At 40.1% G+C, this 14,191-nt stretch overlaps 1 protein-coding gene across 1 annotated transcript in view; it reads right to left on the bottom strand.

Moving 5' to 3' along the window:
• Window positions 1-7,533: 7,533 nt before the first annotated feature.
• The window catches only part of RIMKLB (ribosomal modification protein rimK like family member B), a 40,940-nt gene continuing 34,282 nt past the window's right edge, over window positions 7,534-14,191 (bottom strand). Inside the window, exons 4-5 of the mRNA XM_054388747.1 lie at window positions 11,075-11,278; window positions 7,534-7,997 (exon numbers count right to left, since the gene is read on the bottom strand). Coding sequence (XP_054244722.1) covers window positions 7,534-7,997; window positions 11,075-11,278 — 668 coding nt within the window. The remainder of the gene's footprint in view (window positions 7,998-11,074; window positions 11,279-14,191) is intronic.

Raw genomic sequence — 14,191 nt, forward strand, 5'->3', positions numbered from 1 at the left:
AGTCAGCACTTGGCCTTCTGTACTCAGGAGTTTGGACTTACAGACAATGACTGGTTAAAGAATAAAAAACCAACCAGGATTCAGAAAGAGAATGGATAGTCTCAAAGAGGCTTTTTATACATAGGAAACTTGACAACAAAAATTCTGAGAATCTTTGCTGTTATCCCTAAACCCCAAGCAACAATCACAAAATATGTGAAAATTTATAGTTCTTAAAGTGCACTACAGCAGGAAGCTGCTTGCTTATTAGATGCATTTTTAAACTATGCTCCATGCACAAAAGGGTTGCACAATGAGAATACTGGGACTGACATTCTTCACACACAAAGGTGGCAGCTACACTGAAAGGAACCAACATTTGATGTAAAGTGTTACACATATGTATACACACATGTGATTTCTGCTATCACCACTGTGATCAAATGCTCAAGAACATTTCAAGAAGACAATAAGATAAAGACTTCTGACGTAATACTTGACAGTAGATGAGCAAAAAAGCAAGTAGCAAAAGAAGCAGACAGGGTCTCAGCCCAGGAAGCTGACCAGTAGCTAGCAGTAAGGATGCTTATTACCTTCATGAAATAAAATTCCATAGGTAAAGACTGCAGAATCTTCCTCACTTATTCCTTGTTTTTTATCCCAGGTTAAAACAAACATGTCACCAATAACTATGACTGATCTTCCTACGGAGAAGAGAAATGGATCAACTCAATAATACAGGAAAATAATACTGGAAGGAATTTTTTAAAAGATACGGCAACTTTGGTAAAGGTTAATTTTGTGATGGACATACTGTGCCTTAGGGAGGCAATGGGGAAACTGGAATGTTGAATCAAAGATCATAATTAAGACCTCAGGTAACCAAACAGCAAATCAGATACATCAATGTGTCTAAGTACACTGCAGCTAGTCTTTTGATGGTTAGAATTCCAAAAATTAGACTCACCTTCAAAGGGATAGTTCAGGGACTCTGCCTCTCTCCTCCATCACACTTACTTCAGTTAATATTTTGCAATCCATTTTCCCCAGTACCGGAGGTTTCTCAGGTCACAGTCACATGAGCTTCTGCTGCTGCTGCTGCCACCTACCAGTTTTATTACTCTGTTGCAGCAGAAGGGCATATAGAAGAAGTTCTTGTTGAGCATGCACATAATCATCATTCTTTGTCTAAGATGTCATGGTTTATTCAACCTCTACAACATTCCCCCATACACTAGGCAAGGCACTGGGCCCAAACAAGATCAATACAAGGGTCTGCAAGCCATTCCATTAAGAAGAAGGAGCATGATCTGTAAAACTACCTTTCAAGCAACATTAAGACATTAACTTCTGCAGAATATAGTAAATTTTGATCAGTTCTCCTCATTGAAGATCATTTGTAGACACTGCAAAGAACAAGTACTATCTTTCTTATCAAGGAAATCTTCACACAAGATGAGTGTGTGTGTGTGTATATATATATATAAAATCAGGTTAGAGATGAAAAACTGTGAGGCAATATGTATTTATACAATAAATTGGAAGGAAAATGAACTTTTTTTAAAGTCAACATTCAAACTCACAAATCTCTCCCCCAAAAAGACACCCAACCACATGCCTGCAAGTGTTACACCCGTCTCCTATAGCAGCTGATGCACAAAAATATACACAAATAAAGGAATAGGCCTGCCCAGTGCTGAGACTCAAGAAGTGGGTGTGTCTGAAAGGAAAAAGCATTGGAAATGTAAGTATAACAGATCTGTAAATTATCTTGGAAGTAAAACTGAAGACACAAATTATAAACTCAACTATAGCAGTGAAATTGGCTATGACTCCACTGTTTTTCACAGAGCTACTCCAGGCTGATCTCAGCATAACTGGCTCTCCAATTATTCCCTCCCACCTTGATTTGAAGCTGCAATTTATAGTAATTTTTGCTGATAAACTTGCTGTGTTTCAGAAAACATATAAATTGAGAATCTGAAAAGTATATTATTTTATGATGATATAAAACAGTACACAGAAGAAAGTCTGCAATAAGTGCTAATTCTTTACTGCTGTTATGGAATATAAAATATTGCATCAGGAAGCCTGGAAGCCTATCCAAAGGTACATATCCTTCCACTTTGAATGATATTCAAATTGACTGTCCTCACCTTTGTGAGGAAAACAGATTCTTCTCATTAGACAAAGAAAAAAAAATACTCAGTTCCCAGCACTTTGAAGTGCCTTCAGATTAAGGCATGGAGTTATCAGAAAGGTAAAGCATACAAGTACTTAAGATACTTGTAAGTGCGACATAAAATGCACCAAATCATTCTCAACACCTAGAAACAATCATCCTTAGAGCCTTTTTCTTTAGCACATATATTCTCCCATCTTTCCTCTTTACAGGATCCTACTCCGATGAATTTTAATAGATTAAATTTAACATTCTTAGTGGTAGTTTTTCATACCTATCAACTCCTAATTGATGGAGTTACATTTCATGTTAACTTGGCAAATGGATATCATTGGTCTTTCAAAAATCTAAGTTAAAACAGTAAACTTGAAGGCAAACTATCTTGAAGTGATAAAAAGTAAGTAGAAATAACACATTACTAAATGATCCCACATGAGGAGATATCACTTTTGTCTCACCCAAGTAAAGTAAAAAACAATGACAGTTTTCTTAAAGGCCAATGTGTAAAAGAGGAAATCAGGAGGCAAAGTAAGATTTTCTCTAAATACCACTGTTAAATCATTCCAAAGATTTCCCCAAAATGATGGGACAGAAGGAAGGCAGACAAGTTAGCAATCTTATGAAGGTTACAGTAAGAGCAGAAAAGAGTCAATTTACCTGACAACAGGTCGGTTTTGGATGTCACCAAACTGCTGCATTTACCATTTTACCCGCTTGCATTAATGGGGGGAAAAGTTTAGGAAGGAACATTCTCAAGGGCTTTTCATAAGTTCTCACTCTTGCCATCAGAAAGGGGAGAAGGGAAGGTTTTCTCTGGATTGATTGACTTTTTTGGCTCCTGAAAAGTTTTGCAAAGAACAGTAACAAAGTGTGAACTGTTAGAACATATTTCTGTAGAAAAAGGAAGAATAAGTCACACAAAATCAAGCAACAAATCCCACCCAAAATCCACACATATGATTTGTGTCATCAGTTTAAACAAATAACAAAATAAAAACTTTTCAACTCAAACTGGAAATAGAGACGCTTGGATACTTTCACTTCCAACAGCAGGCCAAAATCCACCATCAGAACACTCAAAAAAATCACCCTCAAACATTAAAGACTGAAAGGAATAAAATAAAGGCAGCAAACACCTGGTTATAAATCCTGCAGTGTTCAGTTTAAAACAACTCCTAAAATAGTGAAAAAATTAAAAATTAAAAAGACAGTAGCAACAGAAGTTACCTGTCCGAGCACCTACTATTCCATAGAGAGTACAGGAGTGGGTCGTGTGTCTCACACCAGCCATAAAGCCCATAAACCTTCTCAAAAAGAGCAAGCCATGAGAAAGATACTGCACATGTGATTTGTTTTCAGAGTCTCTCTAAGCCCTTAAAGTCCCTTACGTATTTAACTGACAGGTTTTTTTAAAATAAGGGGGAGAAAAGATTTAGCAAACGTCACTAGCTCCATTTGTTCGATTTTGAAGTCCAATGTAACACCTGAGGAAGCATCTCCTTTGTGTCTGACACACACAGACGTTCCAGAGGTTACTTCCTAACTACTACATACAACGCAGATGAAAATGCTCTAACCATCAGCTCAGAATAAAAACATTAACAGTCCATATATACAGCAAGCATTGACATTGTGCTATGGATGAGGTGTTGTAACATTCCAAGAAAAGTTTTTTATAAAACACATTAAAGCATTAAAGATACAATTAAAGATACAATCTCTGCATTGACATAGCAAGACATCAATTATAATCATGGAAAGTTAAACAGAAGTAAAATCTCCAGTGTTATAAGGGACAAATTCCATCAAATGCAGTTCAAGAAACTTGCAAACAAGAGCTGGTAACTGGCTCTTTTCAACATTAAAGCATACAAAGATAGTTTTATCATTACCAGCTGTATTTGCACTACTTTAATCCGGGGCTATGGTGACCGTTTTTGCAGCACATGCTTCCAAACCCACATAGGGAGGTAGCGTTAGTACAACTGTGTGGAGGTTTAGCATGTGTTTCTCAGCATATGGAACTGAAGGAAATGCAACATACAAAGCTGGTATGTGGGAAGTTCACCTTCAGGGGCAAACACTGCCTGTTTACTACAGCCTATGTGTATTGGTGGTTTTTTCCCTTAAAAAAAAGGCACTGCCCCTTCACACCCCCTGCCCATTCTATACATTTCACTATTTCAAGAGCAATGGATAAGTAGGGAGTAAATACATGGGAAGAGTGTGCCCACTTGTACCAACAAACCAAGGTTTTCATGCAGTATCAATATCCAATGACCAAAACCAAATGTACATCGTGTTTCATATCCTCTGCCCTCCCTGACTACTATCTCCAAACAAGCAATGGAAGCACTGACCACAGAGGAGCCTCTTATTCCAAATGAGCCAGACTGTAAATCTCTCAATCCATTGTTTGTCTCCCCTCACATTTACTCCACAAGCTTTACTACTGTGAGGTAGTAAACCGTACATTCTAAAAGGGTGGTAGGAATGTAAAGTTCTCATGAGCTCCAAAATACTATGAAGACTCAAAAACCAGTCTAGAATGTTCAGTTACCAGCCCTTTCCTCTAAAAGATGTTTCCTGTGATAGAAAGGTCTCACTATACTACCTGGCACGTTTACTCTCCTCCCTGTTATATTCCATGTGTTCAATATGGAGGGATTGTCCCTATCACAACACCTACCAGTAAAAAAGAAAAAGGAAAAAGAAAGAAAAACACACAGAGTACTCAAACCAGCCAAACAAAAAAAACCCAAAGGAAAACAACCACCACCTCCCAAATTCCCTTTACATAAACAAGTAAGATAAGAAGATCCTCTGGAAGAGAAAAGTTTACTGCTCAGTGACTAGAAAATTGTTTCTTTCAGGTTCTGGTTCTGAAACTCTTCATAGAAGTTAAAGACTTTTACATTCTTCAGATATCAATAACCTGTGTGCTTGAAAGCTCAGGAAGAAAGATTTGAAAATACCTTTACTGCTGAAGATCCTTTTGTTGCTGGACCAGATGGTCCAGTCTCCTGCTTAACACGAACAGCCAACCTTTCAATTGATTTTAATAATAATATTTAATTCTACAAAAAAAAAGCCATTTTTATTACATTCCTTTTAAAATAAAATAAAAACCAAACTGTACAAAGAAGCATGATCAAACCTCCGTAAAGCAGGTTAATACTGTTCTGTTTATTGCCTCTTGAAGACTCTCTGCATAGTGTCCATTAGTTGTGTTTAAGGTCCAAGTGCAGATAAAACAGCAGAGAGGTGAGGAAGGGCCACAGAGGTGGGCAGTGCAGAGCCTCAGAGAGTACATGGGACATGCTCCATTAAAGTATCCAGAAAACAGCAGCATTGCACACACACAACCCCCCCTCCAAACAAATCCTATTTTCACAAGATGATTTTTTAATTGTAAACGTTTTACTTTTCCTTGTTTTCTTTTTTCTTTAAAAAAAAATCAAAAGGCTTATCTTTATATATATATATATATCTATAGTTCCAAGGCTTTATGAACCCAGAGAAATAAAAAGGAATGAAAAGGGAAGACAACAAGGAGGAGGAAAAGGAGGATGAAGAGAGGGACTGAAAAATGGACTTGGTATCTGTTTTGGTTGTCTCTTTTCCAAAACAGCTCAATACTAATGAGAAAATGCACAGCCAGAAGAACTAAGGAAAATTGGGCAGCCTGGAATAAAATAAACCCTAGGCTAAATAGCCAAAAACCCAAAAAGAAATAAAGAAAAGCAAATGAGCACACACAAACACACACAAGTGTGTGCACTCACACCACACATACATAAAGGTCCAGGATCAATTTGTTAATTGTGGACCTAAGTTGTTTTATTTTATTTAATCTTTTCATTCTGGCTCGGCTCTCCTTTTTCTTTTTTTTTTTTTTTTTTTTCTTTTGTGTGTGTGTTTGGTTGGTTTTAAATTTTTCTTTTTGAAATCTGCTGCATGTTTCCCAAAGCTAAAAATTGAGTATTTCTCCCCAGTTGCACTCTTTGGATTTCTGCCAACATCAGCTTTTATTTCAGCGGGGAAAAAGTAAGCCTGGTAAGCACTGTGAGAACTGCAGCTTTATTCTAAAGTACTTCTTCATGTCTGATCACTTTTAACCAACTTTTCCCTCCTCCACACTGTACCGAGTTTCCCCCTCCCCAAAAAAGATGGGGGGAAAAAAAAAGGACAAAAAAAACCCCAACAAAAAACCAACCAACCAACCAAAAAAACCCATGACCACCACCACCACCAAAAGAATCATAAATTAAAATAAAAACAAACAAACAAAACCCTACCCCACCAACATACAGGCTTTAACTCAGTGTTTTTCACTTTGGCCACTGTTAAAGATGCAGGCATAGAGAAGGGAATGTTGGACTAGCATGTATTAAAGAAAAAGGAACATGAACATTGCAGATCTCTCTCAGAAAGACTAAAACGCTAACAAATACAAGTTGATGTATGTATTCTTTAAACTAGTGTATTTTTTTTTCACATTGCATTAAACATTATTTCATACACCAAACATTACAGTGCTGTTTATCTCCTCTAATCATGCAAAAAAAGAGTTAAAATTGTGATGTGCCACAGTTCTGCCACAAATAGAATATGACCAATTTGCTTGCACATTCCAATCCAAAATCAGGATTTGAAATGAGAAAACACAGAAGTACTAAAATTCTCCTTCAAAAGCTTTATAAAGAAAATACTGACACAAAGTTGCCAATTAATACCAAGTTGGCACAAATGACAGATTTGCAAAGAGAGCTCACATTAGTCAACTGACTTCATTTGAAAGGCCATATGCTGAAAGGTCAAAAAGTGATGACTTCAAAAGGATGATGAACTTCCAGCTCCCATCTATAGCTGCAGGAACAGCAGGTGTTCAGATATCTGGTATTTAACACCTTCAACTCATGTGGAGAAATTGAGGCACTCAGCAATTTATAGGATTAAGCCTTACAGAGGTAGAATGGACTTAACTGGTCCAGTAATACGCAGAAGTTTCCAGCAAGCTGCCAGACAGCTTGCTGAAAATCTTCTGATGTGAATCATGCTTCAATGCTTGCCTGTGAACACACACAAAACTGAAGTATGTCTGGGGACCAAACCAGTATCCAAATAAAATTCCCACTTAGGTTTTGAACTGAGCATCTTCATTAGAAATGTGATGCTGAAGAACAGAGACCACTTTATGTTCTGTGAAGTAGGGGCAGCAACCACAGCAAGCTTTTGCTCTCAATTGACACCCCTTGCTCTTTTCCTCATTCCTCTGAGCTTCTCTGATAAACAGCATTGCAAGTTGGTTTTAAAAAAAGAAAAAAACAAAATTTACAAGATTTCTGGTGGTCATCTATTTACATGTGGCATCACTCCACAAGAAGTTTGATCTCATTGGCTAACAGCTGGTTCATGTTGAATAGAGCCCCCGGGAGCTTGGTGAGCAACTCTCTCTCAGTGGTCTCAGGGTCGCTGTCGACAGAGCTGGAGCTAGCACTCATATTGTCGACAGCGGCACTAGCTGGAGGGCCCAGCTCTGGCTCGCTAGTTTCGCTTGCCGTGGACACCACAGAGAGCAAGGACATGCGTCGCGTCAAGCGACCGGGGGTAAGGAGAGAAGCAGCATAGTCCGCTATGATACCAGCTACATCTAGATTGCAAGCCTTGTCAAAGGCAATGAAACCTACATTTGCATTGGCCTCGCAGACGTAGAACGAACCGTCATCCTTCATCAGCAGGTCGATGCCACACACGTCCATCCCCAAGATGTTGGACACTTGGACTGCCAACTGCTTGCCTTGTTCACTCAGTGAGCACATCATCCCTACGCCACCTGCGAGAAGTGAAAAAAAAATCCAACTTGCTGTCTGTGGTCTAGTGACAGGTGACACTCTACTGGTTGGTGCTTCTTGGTTGGGAAGCTCCAAAGGAAGCCTTCAAGCATAATGCCAGTGTGTCAGTTTAGGCTGGGTGCCCCCTGCCACTGCTGCATGAGATACACCTCTGGTGTCCTGGGTGCCCACCCAATAGGGGTGGACACAGGAAACGGCGTATTTCTACCCATAAATCCTGCCACCTATAAATCCATCTGCAAAGCCATTCTATTCCTCTTTCTTCCCTCTCTGCCCCCGTGGGAGATGTCCTCTCTTATCGGGTAACGGTGGGGGAGTATCTCAAGGCCTCTTAGGCCTGACTAGGCCTAATGCCAGGAGGAGAAAGGAGGGGCAGGGGCAGTCTCAGACCTGGCCAGCCTGAGACTTGCCTAGCTGTGGGAGGGGGGAAGAAAGAGCCCTGGGGGTTTTGGGTATACCCTCAGGTGGGAGAAGGGAAGGATTGGAAGCCTCTGGGAATTGTGTAAGGGACTCTGTATGCTTTAGGATGTTCTTTGCCACTATGCTTTGTAGTCTTCTGTAGCTTCACCAATCGCTTTTCCATTTAAACTTTCCATCACTCTCCAATCCGTTTGTGTGAGTGTCATTCTCTTGTCCCTTTCAGGGCAAGAGATGTTCTGGCTGGCCTCAAACCAGTACACGCCAGTAACTCAGAAAGCAACCTCCTTTCCACAGTGAACACTAATGAACTTAAAGCTACAGCAGGATTTTTAAAAACACTTCTGACCAGCCAGAGGCACATCAAGATTATGACTTATTTAAAAAACAGTTAAATGATGACTGCTTTAGTCATGAAGGATATACATTTTAATGATCCTACGATATTAAAAAGGTGACCTAGCAAACTACCGTATATATTTGTAAATTATCTCAAGAAATATTTCAGCTTGGTTAAACCAAATGTTCCTACATAATCTGTAGCATTGTGTCCAGTTCTAGGTTCCCCAGTTCAAGAGAAACTACTGGAAAGAGTCCAATGAAAGGCCACAAAGACAATTAGGAGGCCAGAGTGTCGATGTGATGAGAAGAGACAGAAGGACCTGGGACTCTTTAGCCTGGAAAGAGCACACTGAGTGGGGATCTTATCCATCTTATTGATATCTAAATGGTGGAGGTCAAGAGCATGGGGCTGGGCTCTTTGCAGTGGTGTCCAGTGGCAGGACATAGGGCAACAGGCATAAACTATTACACAGGAGGTTTCACCTGAACATAAAGAAAAACCTTTTTTGCTCGTGAGGGTGCTGGAGCACTCTACCAGGCTGCCCAGAGAGGTTGAGTCTCCTTCTCTGGAAGCATTCCAAATCTGCCTGGACATGTTCCTGCAGGATTTACTTTAGGTACTCCTGCTCCGGCAGGGCTGAGGTTGGACTAGATGATCTCTTGAGGTCCCTTTCAACCCCCACTATTCTGTGATAAGACTACAGCTCTGTCAGATAAAATTGAGGGGTACAGGGATTAACACATCTGCTCACATCCCTCTCAGCTTGATATCATAGGTTGCCACCTCAAAAGCAAGAATTAGGGACCCTCTGTTGGTCCAGTTCACAGTCCATCATCAAACTTCAGAGTTCAGCTATCATACCATTTCAGTTAAAAAGCTCACATAGTAATAAATAAAAACATTCTGCAGAAAAATCTTCCAGGCTCTATTTCCTCAGAAACATGTAGTAACTAAAAACCCCCTGGCATTTTGAGAATTTTGACTAAACACAACCCTGCTACACATAAACACATTTTATCCCCTCCCTACTCAGATTCAGTACAGTTTCAGTAAGGCAACCTCAATCCTCCTTCCTTATTCTACCCTCAGAAACCCTCATGGTTCTACATCCAAAGCTATGTCTGAGTAAGCAAAAAATCAATGCAGCAACCTTCCTCCCTCTGCCAGACAGCCTTTGGAGGAAAAAGCTGCAGGGATGAGCCTGAGACTTAAGGCAGCAGAGCAGCTGTACAATGCAATCCAAATGTTTATTGCCGTCAAGTTTCCTCCCTTAAGATTCTACCCTCTTGCCAACTGCCTGCTCTACCTGCTTCAGTCTCGTTTTCATGGACATGAGCAAGCAGTGTGAGCTTGCAGCCCAGAAGGCAAATCACATCCTCGGCTGCATCAAAAGATGCATTGCCAGGAGATCCAGAGAAGTGATTCTACCACTTTACTCTGTTCTGGTGAGACCTCACCTGGAGTAGTGTGTGCAAGTCTGGAGCCCTCAATACAGGAAGGACATGGACTTGATGGAGAGGGTCCAGAGGAGAGCCACAAAAATGATCAGGGGGCTGGAGCACCTTTGCTATGAGGACAGGCTGAGGGAGCTTGGGTTTGTTCAGCATGGAGAAGAGGAGGCTCCGAGGAGACCTGATAGCAGCCTTCCAGTACCTGAAGGGGGCCTACAGGAAGGATGGGGAGAGACTGTTTACAAGGGCCTGCAGTGACAGGACAACGGGCAATGGCTTCAAACTAGTGAAGGGCAGATTTAGATTGGATATGAGGAACAAGTTCTCTACTATGAGGTGGCAGAACACTGGAACAGGTTGCCCAGGGAGGTGGTTGGGGCACCTTCCCTGGAGATACTCAAGCTGAGGCTCAACAAAGCCCTGGGCAGCCTGGTCTAGTTGGGAATGTCCCTGCTGACCATGGGGATGTCGGCCTGCATAACCTTTGGAGGTCCCTTCTGACCTAGACCATTCTATGATTCATACTTCCTTCATTTTCTGCTCCTGCTAACAAGACGAAATAAATTATAACATTACATGAGCACGATGCTGCCACTACTACATCTGTTGCTCTGTCTGTGGTCCTAGAGCTTTTTACCCATCCTGTCCACCTGATACCTTGAGCAGAGATTGTCTCTCCTGTTTGCTCAACATACATTCCACTTGATCCTCACTCCCTCTCATGTTTCCCCTGTAAACTCTCAACAGTAAGCACGATTAATACAGAAAAAAACCAGCAACTTATTTCAGTTGGGTTTGAGATTTTTCAAGTGGATTGGAAAATTCTGACCAAAACTATCACTCCTACCAAGTGAGCAGTTACTCTGCATCCTCCCATCTGTTGAGCAGCGGAGCATGGTGCCCACCACACGGCCTCCTACTACGATGACACGTACATCCTTGCCATGAGACTCTTTGACGTATTTTTGAAATAAGTAAGGGGCATCGTGACGGATCAAATGGCTTAGGTCTGCCAAATGGTGCTTGTCTCGTGCCAGGAACACAGCTTTACCTGTATGGAAAAAATAACATGGGAAGATAGTAACATGAGCTGTGTGAAACTAAAACCTCCGTAGCTTATGCCCATTTACAAATACTCAGTATTTGTGGACATCAGTGTTCCACTGCTTCAGTGCTTCTAAGTGTTCAAGCACTGACAGAGTTGAGGAACCACATGAGAAGGTTAACAAAAGAAAAGAAAGAAGGAAAAGAAAAAACATTTAGACAAAGGCAATAGCCTTATAATTTCAACTCCTTTTGGAACAATTCCTTAATGAGAGAAAAAAAGTAAGAAATACTTAAGAAGCAGCAGACATTTAATTTTGCTCATTCAAGCGGATTGGACCCACAGACTACACAGGAACCGATTACAAGGAACTGCTGAACACCACGTAGCTAAGCACTCTGAAGTCACTAGTGTGCCACTGCAGAACCAACTACTTCTCTGTTGGGAATTTGCTGAGAGCTGCTCTCCCCAATACTTGGAGCTCACAGTGCCAGAATGAGGCTTTGCAGTGGAACAACTATGTTCAGAGCAAAAGACTAGACTCCACAATATGCAAGATAATTTTCCAGAAGATTCCGCAAGATATAAAATGAATGGAATATACTACAATTTTGGAAAACAAAGAAACAACCAACCTCCCCAAACAAACGAAAAAACCCAAACCAAACAAAAAAAATCATCCACCACCACGAACAAGAAACAACAAAACACATACAAACAAAAAACCCCACACTTCAGAAATTAGTACCTTTTCTGCAAGCAAACATCCCTAGCACTTGAGGGGTTTTAACCTAAAACTGGTAATTTCATTCCTCTTCATTTCTAGAGCATATCGCAGACTTCTTTGTTCTTTTCCAATATTCCTAATACTGATGAAAGTCACTCCTAAAACAGACTCTACTACTTTCCATCCTCTTTGTAATCTCACAAATTGGCATCCTTTCCCATCTCTAGATACACTTCCCAACTCCTCTTCCCCTTTCCTAAGGAATGCTTTACATGTCATGTTAGATTTATGTTTTACAATAAGGCTGCACAATTTTTTATGGCAGAATTGTCTCTCAATCATGCTAAAATGTTGCAAAACTAAAAAAAAAAATCAATTGATAAACTTTTAACTAAAAGAACAGAAACGCAGCAGTAACAGAACTAAGAGAAATAGCACGTGACAAATTCCACCAAGTGCTTTAAAGTCTAACTGGAGCAGCCTCACCTACTCTAGGATTTTAAGGTCTCCATAAGACAGAACACTGCTTCAGGAACATAGAATTGCTCATCACAAACAGAGTACCAGAACATACCATTAAAAATCATGACAAGAAAGCAAAACCCTTTGTGTCCTTTCTTCCATTCCCAACTTTAGCACTCCTACAGGCACTTCGTACTTATTGTATGCCTAAAATGTGGTAAGAAGAATGATGCCTTGGGGTGGGGGGGGTGTTTCTTGGGAATTATGCAGCAACATGACCTTTTGGCAAAAATAAGATTGTCCCATTTGCTGCCCCAGCAAACCACACAGAAAACAGGCCTAGAAGAGTAGGACTTGTTGATCAGTCAGTACCCATGACCATGTTTGCCTGGTTTTTTTAAATAAAACTTGCAAATGTCTGCCCCTCAACTAATGTGAAAAAGGTTTCCCAACTCTCCTTATATGAAAGGTTGTGCACTGTGCATAAATTTGCATTAAAATATCTTGAATTTAAAGTGCTCTAAAGCAAAACTTGGAAACAGACATTTATAGGAATACTGGCTAAAAAGGAGTAAAAACAAAGGCAATAGCTGCAAATTATGTAATTATTTAGTAGATCTTAACAGAGACAGTGTCAAGTCAAATCTAGTGTCTGGCATACTCCACAGCTGACAAATTTATCTTGCTGCAGTATCAAACTAACTTGGCTCCATAGTTCCACAAGCACTTAAAACCTTATCAACACACTGCCAAGAAGCAGGTCTGCTCTTCCTGTGCCCCATCGTTTGCTCTCACTCTTCCATTACATCAACACAAGCATCTATGCAATTAATGATAATTAATGTAAGGAATTATTCCAAGTAAAAATAACGCATTGCCATTCATCCAACTTAAGTTCCTGAATCCATTTACTACAAGGCTAACCAAATGCTCATGCCAGCAGAAGAGATGCATCAGAGCAGCACAGAGAAGAGACTGATGCATAATAGGAAGGAATAAGCCATGTCATTTGCTAATGCTTTTGTTTAAGATAATTGGTGGTTCGTGTGCTTAAACATAAAATTCAGTCTCTTTTTACTTTTAGTATTTATTAAAGTAAATTAAAAACAGTACAACGTCCTGTGCAAATAACCTCTGAAATGGATTTTAAACCCGAGTTACTTCAGCAGATCACTAGCTAACATTAAACAAAATTTATGTGTCATTTCATACTCAGCACTTTAAAAAAAAAAGACAGATATCACAGCAATCTCATCTGAACCTGCTGTATCATTACCAGCATGGAGAGAGGTTTTGTTCTGAAAAACAGGGATTCAGCCTGAGAAATAATACAAGTAATTTTATTTAAATCAAAATTCCAATTCTAGACGAAGTCAAGTAGAAAAAAAAGTAAAATTAAGGCTGAATGAACTAAAAGTCCATTTCTTATGCCTATTTAGAAATATCGCTAAAATCCAGGTGGCTTCACCCTACTTCCCCCTAAGACCAAACTTTCCATTATTCCAGTTCGAAGCATTCCTCACAGAAGTCATCAATGGTCCATAACTTTGAATCCCTGTTCCCCTTGCTATTTCAAGACTACATTCTACTAAAACTGCTTTCCAGTATTGCAACTTACTCAACATTCAGAAGACAAAGGGTGATAGAATTTAGATGTACCACGAAGTCCAACACCTAATAGAAGACCTTCTGGATTACTATCCCTCGATGTGACAAAATCTTGAAGAGTG

The sequence above is a fragment of the Indicator indicator genome, chromosome 1 (assembly GCF_027791375.1).
Source record: "Indicator indicator isolate 239-I01 chromosome 1, UM_Iind_1.1, whole genome shotgun sequence".
In the NCBI taxonomy this organism is placed as follows: Eukaryota; Metazoa; Chordata; class Aves; order Piciformes; family Indicatoridae; genus Indicator; species Indicator indicator.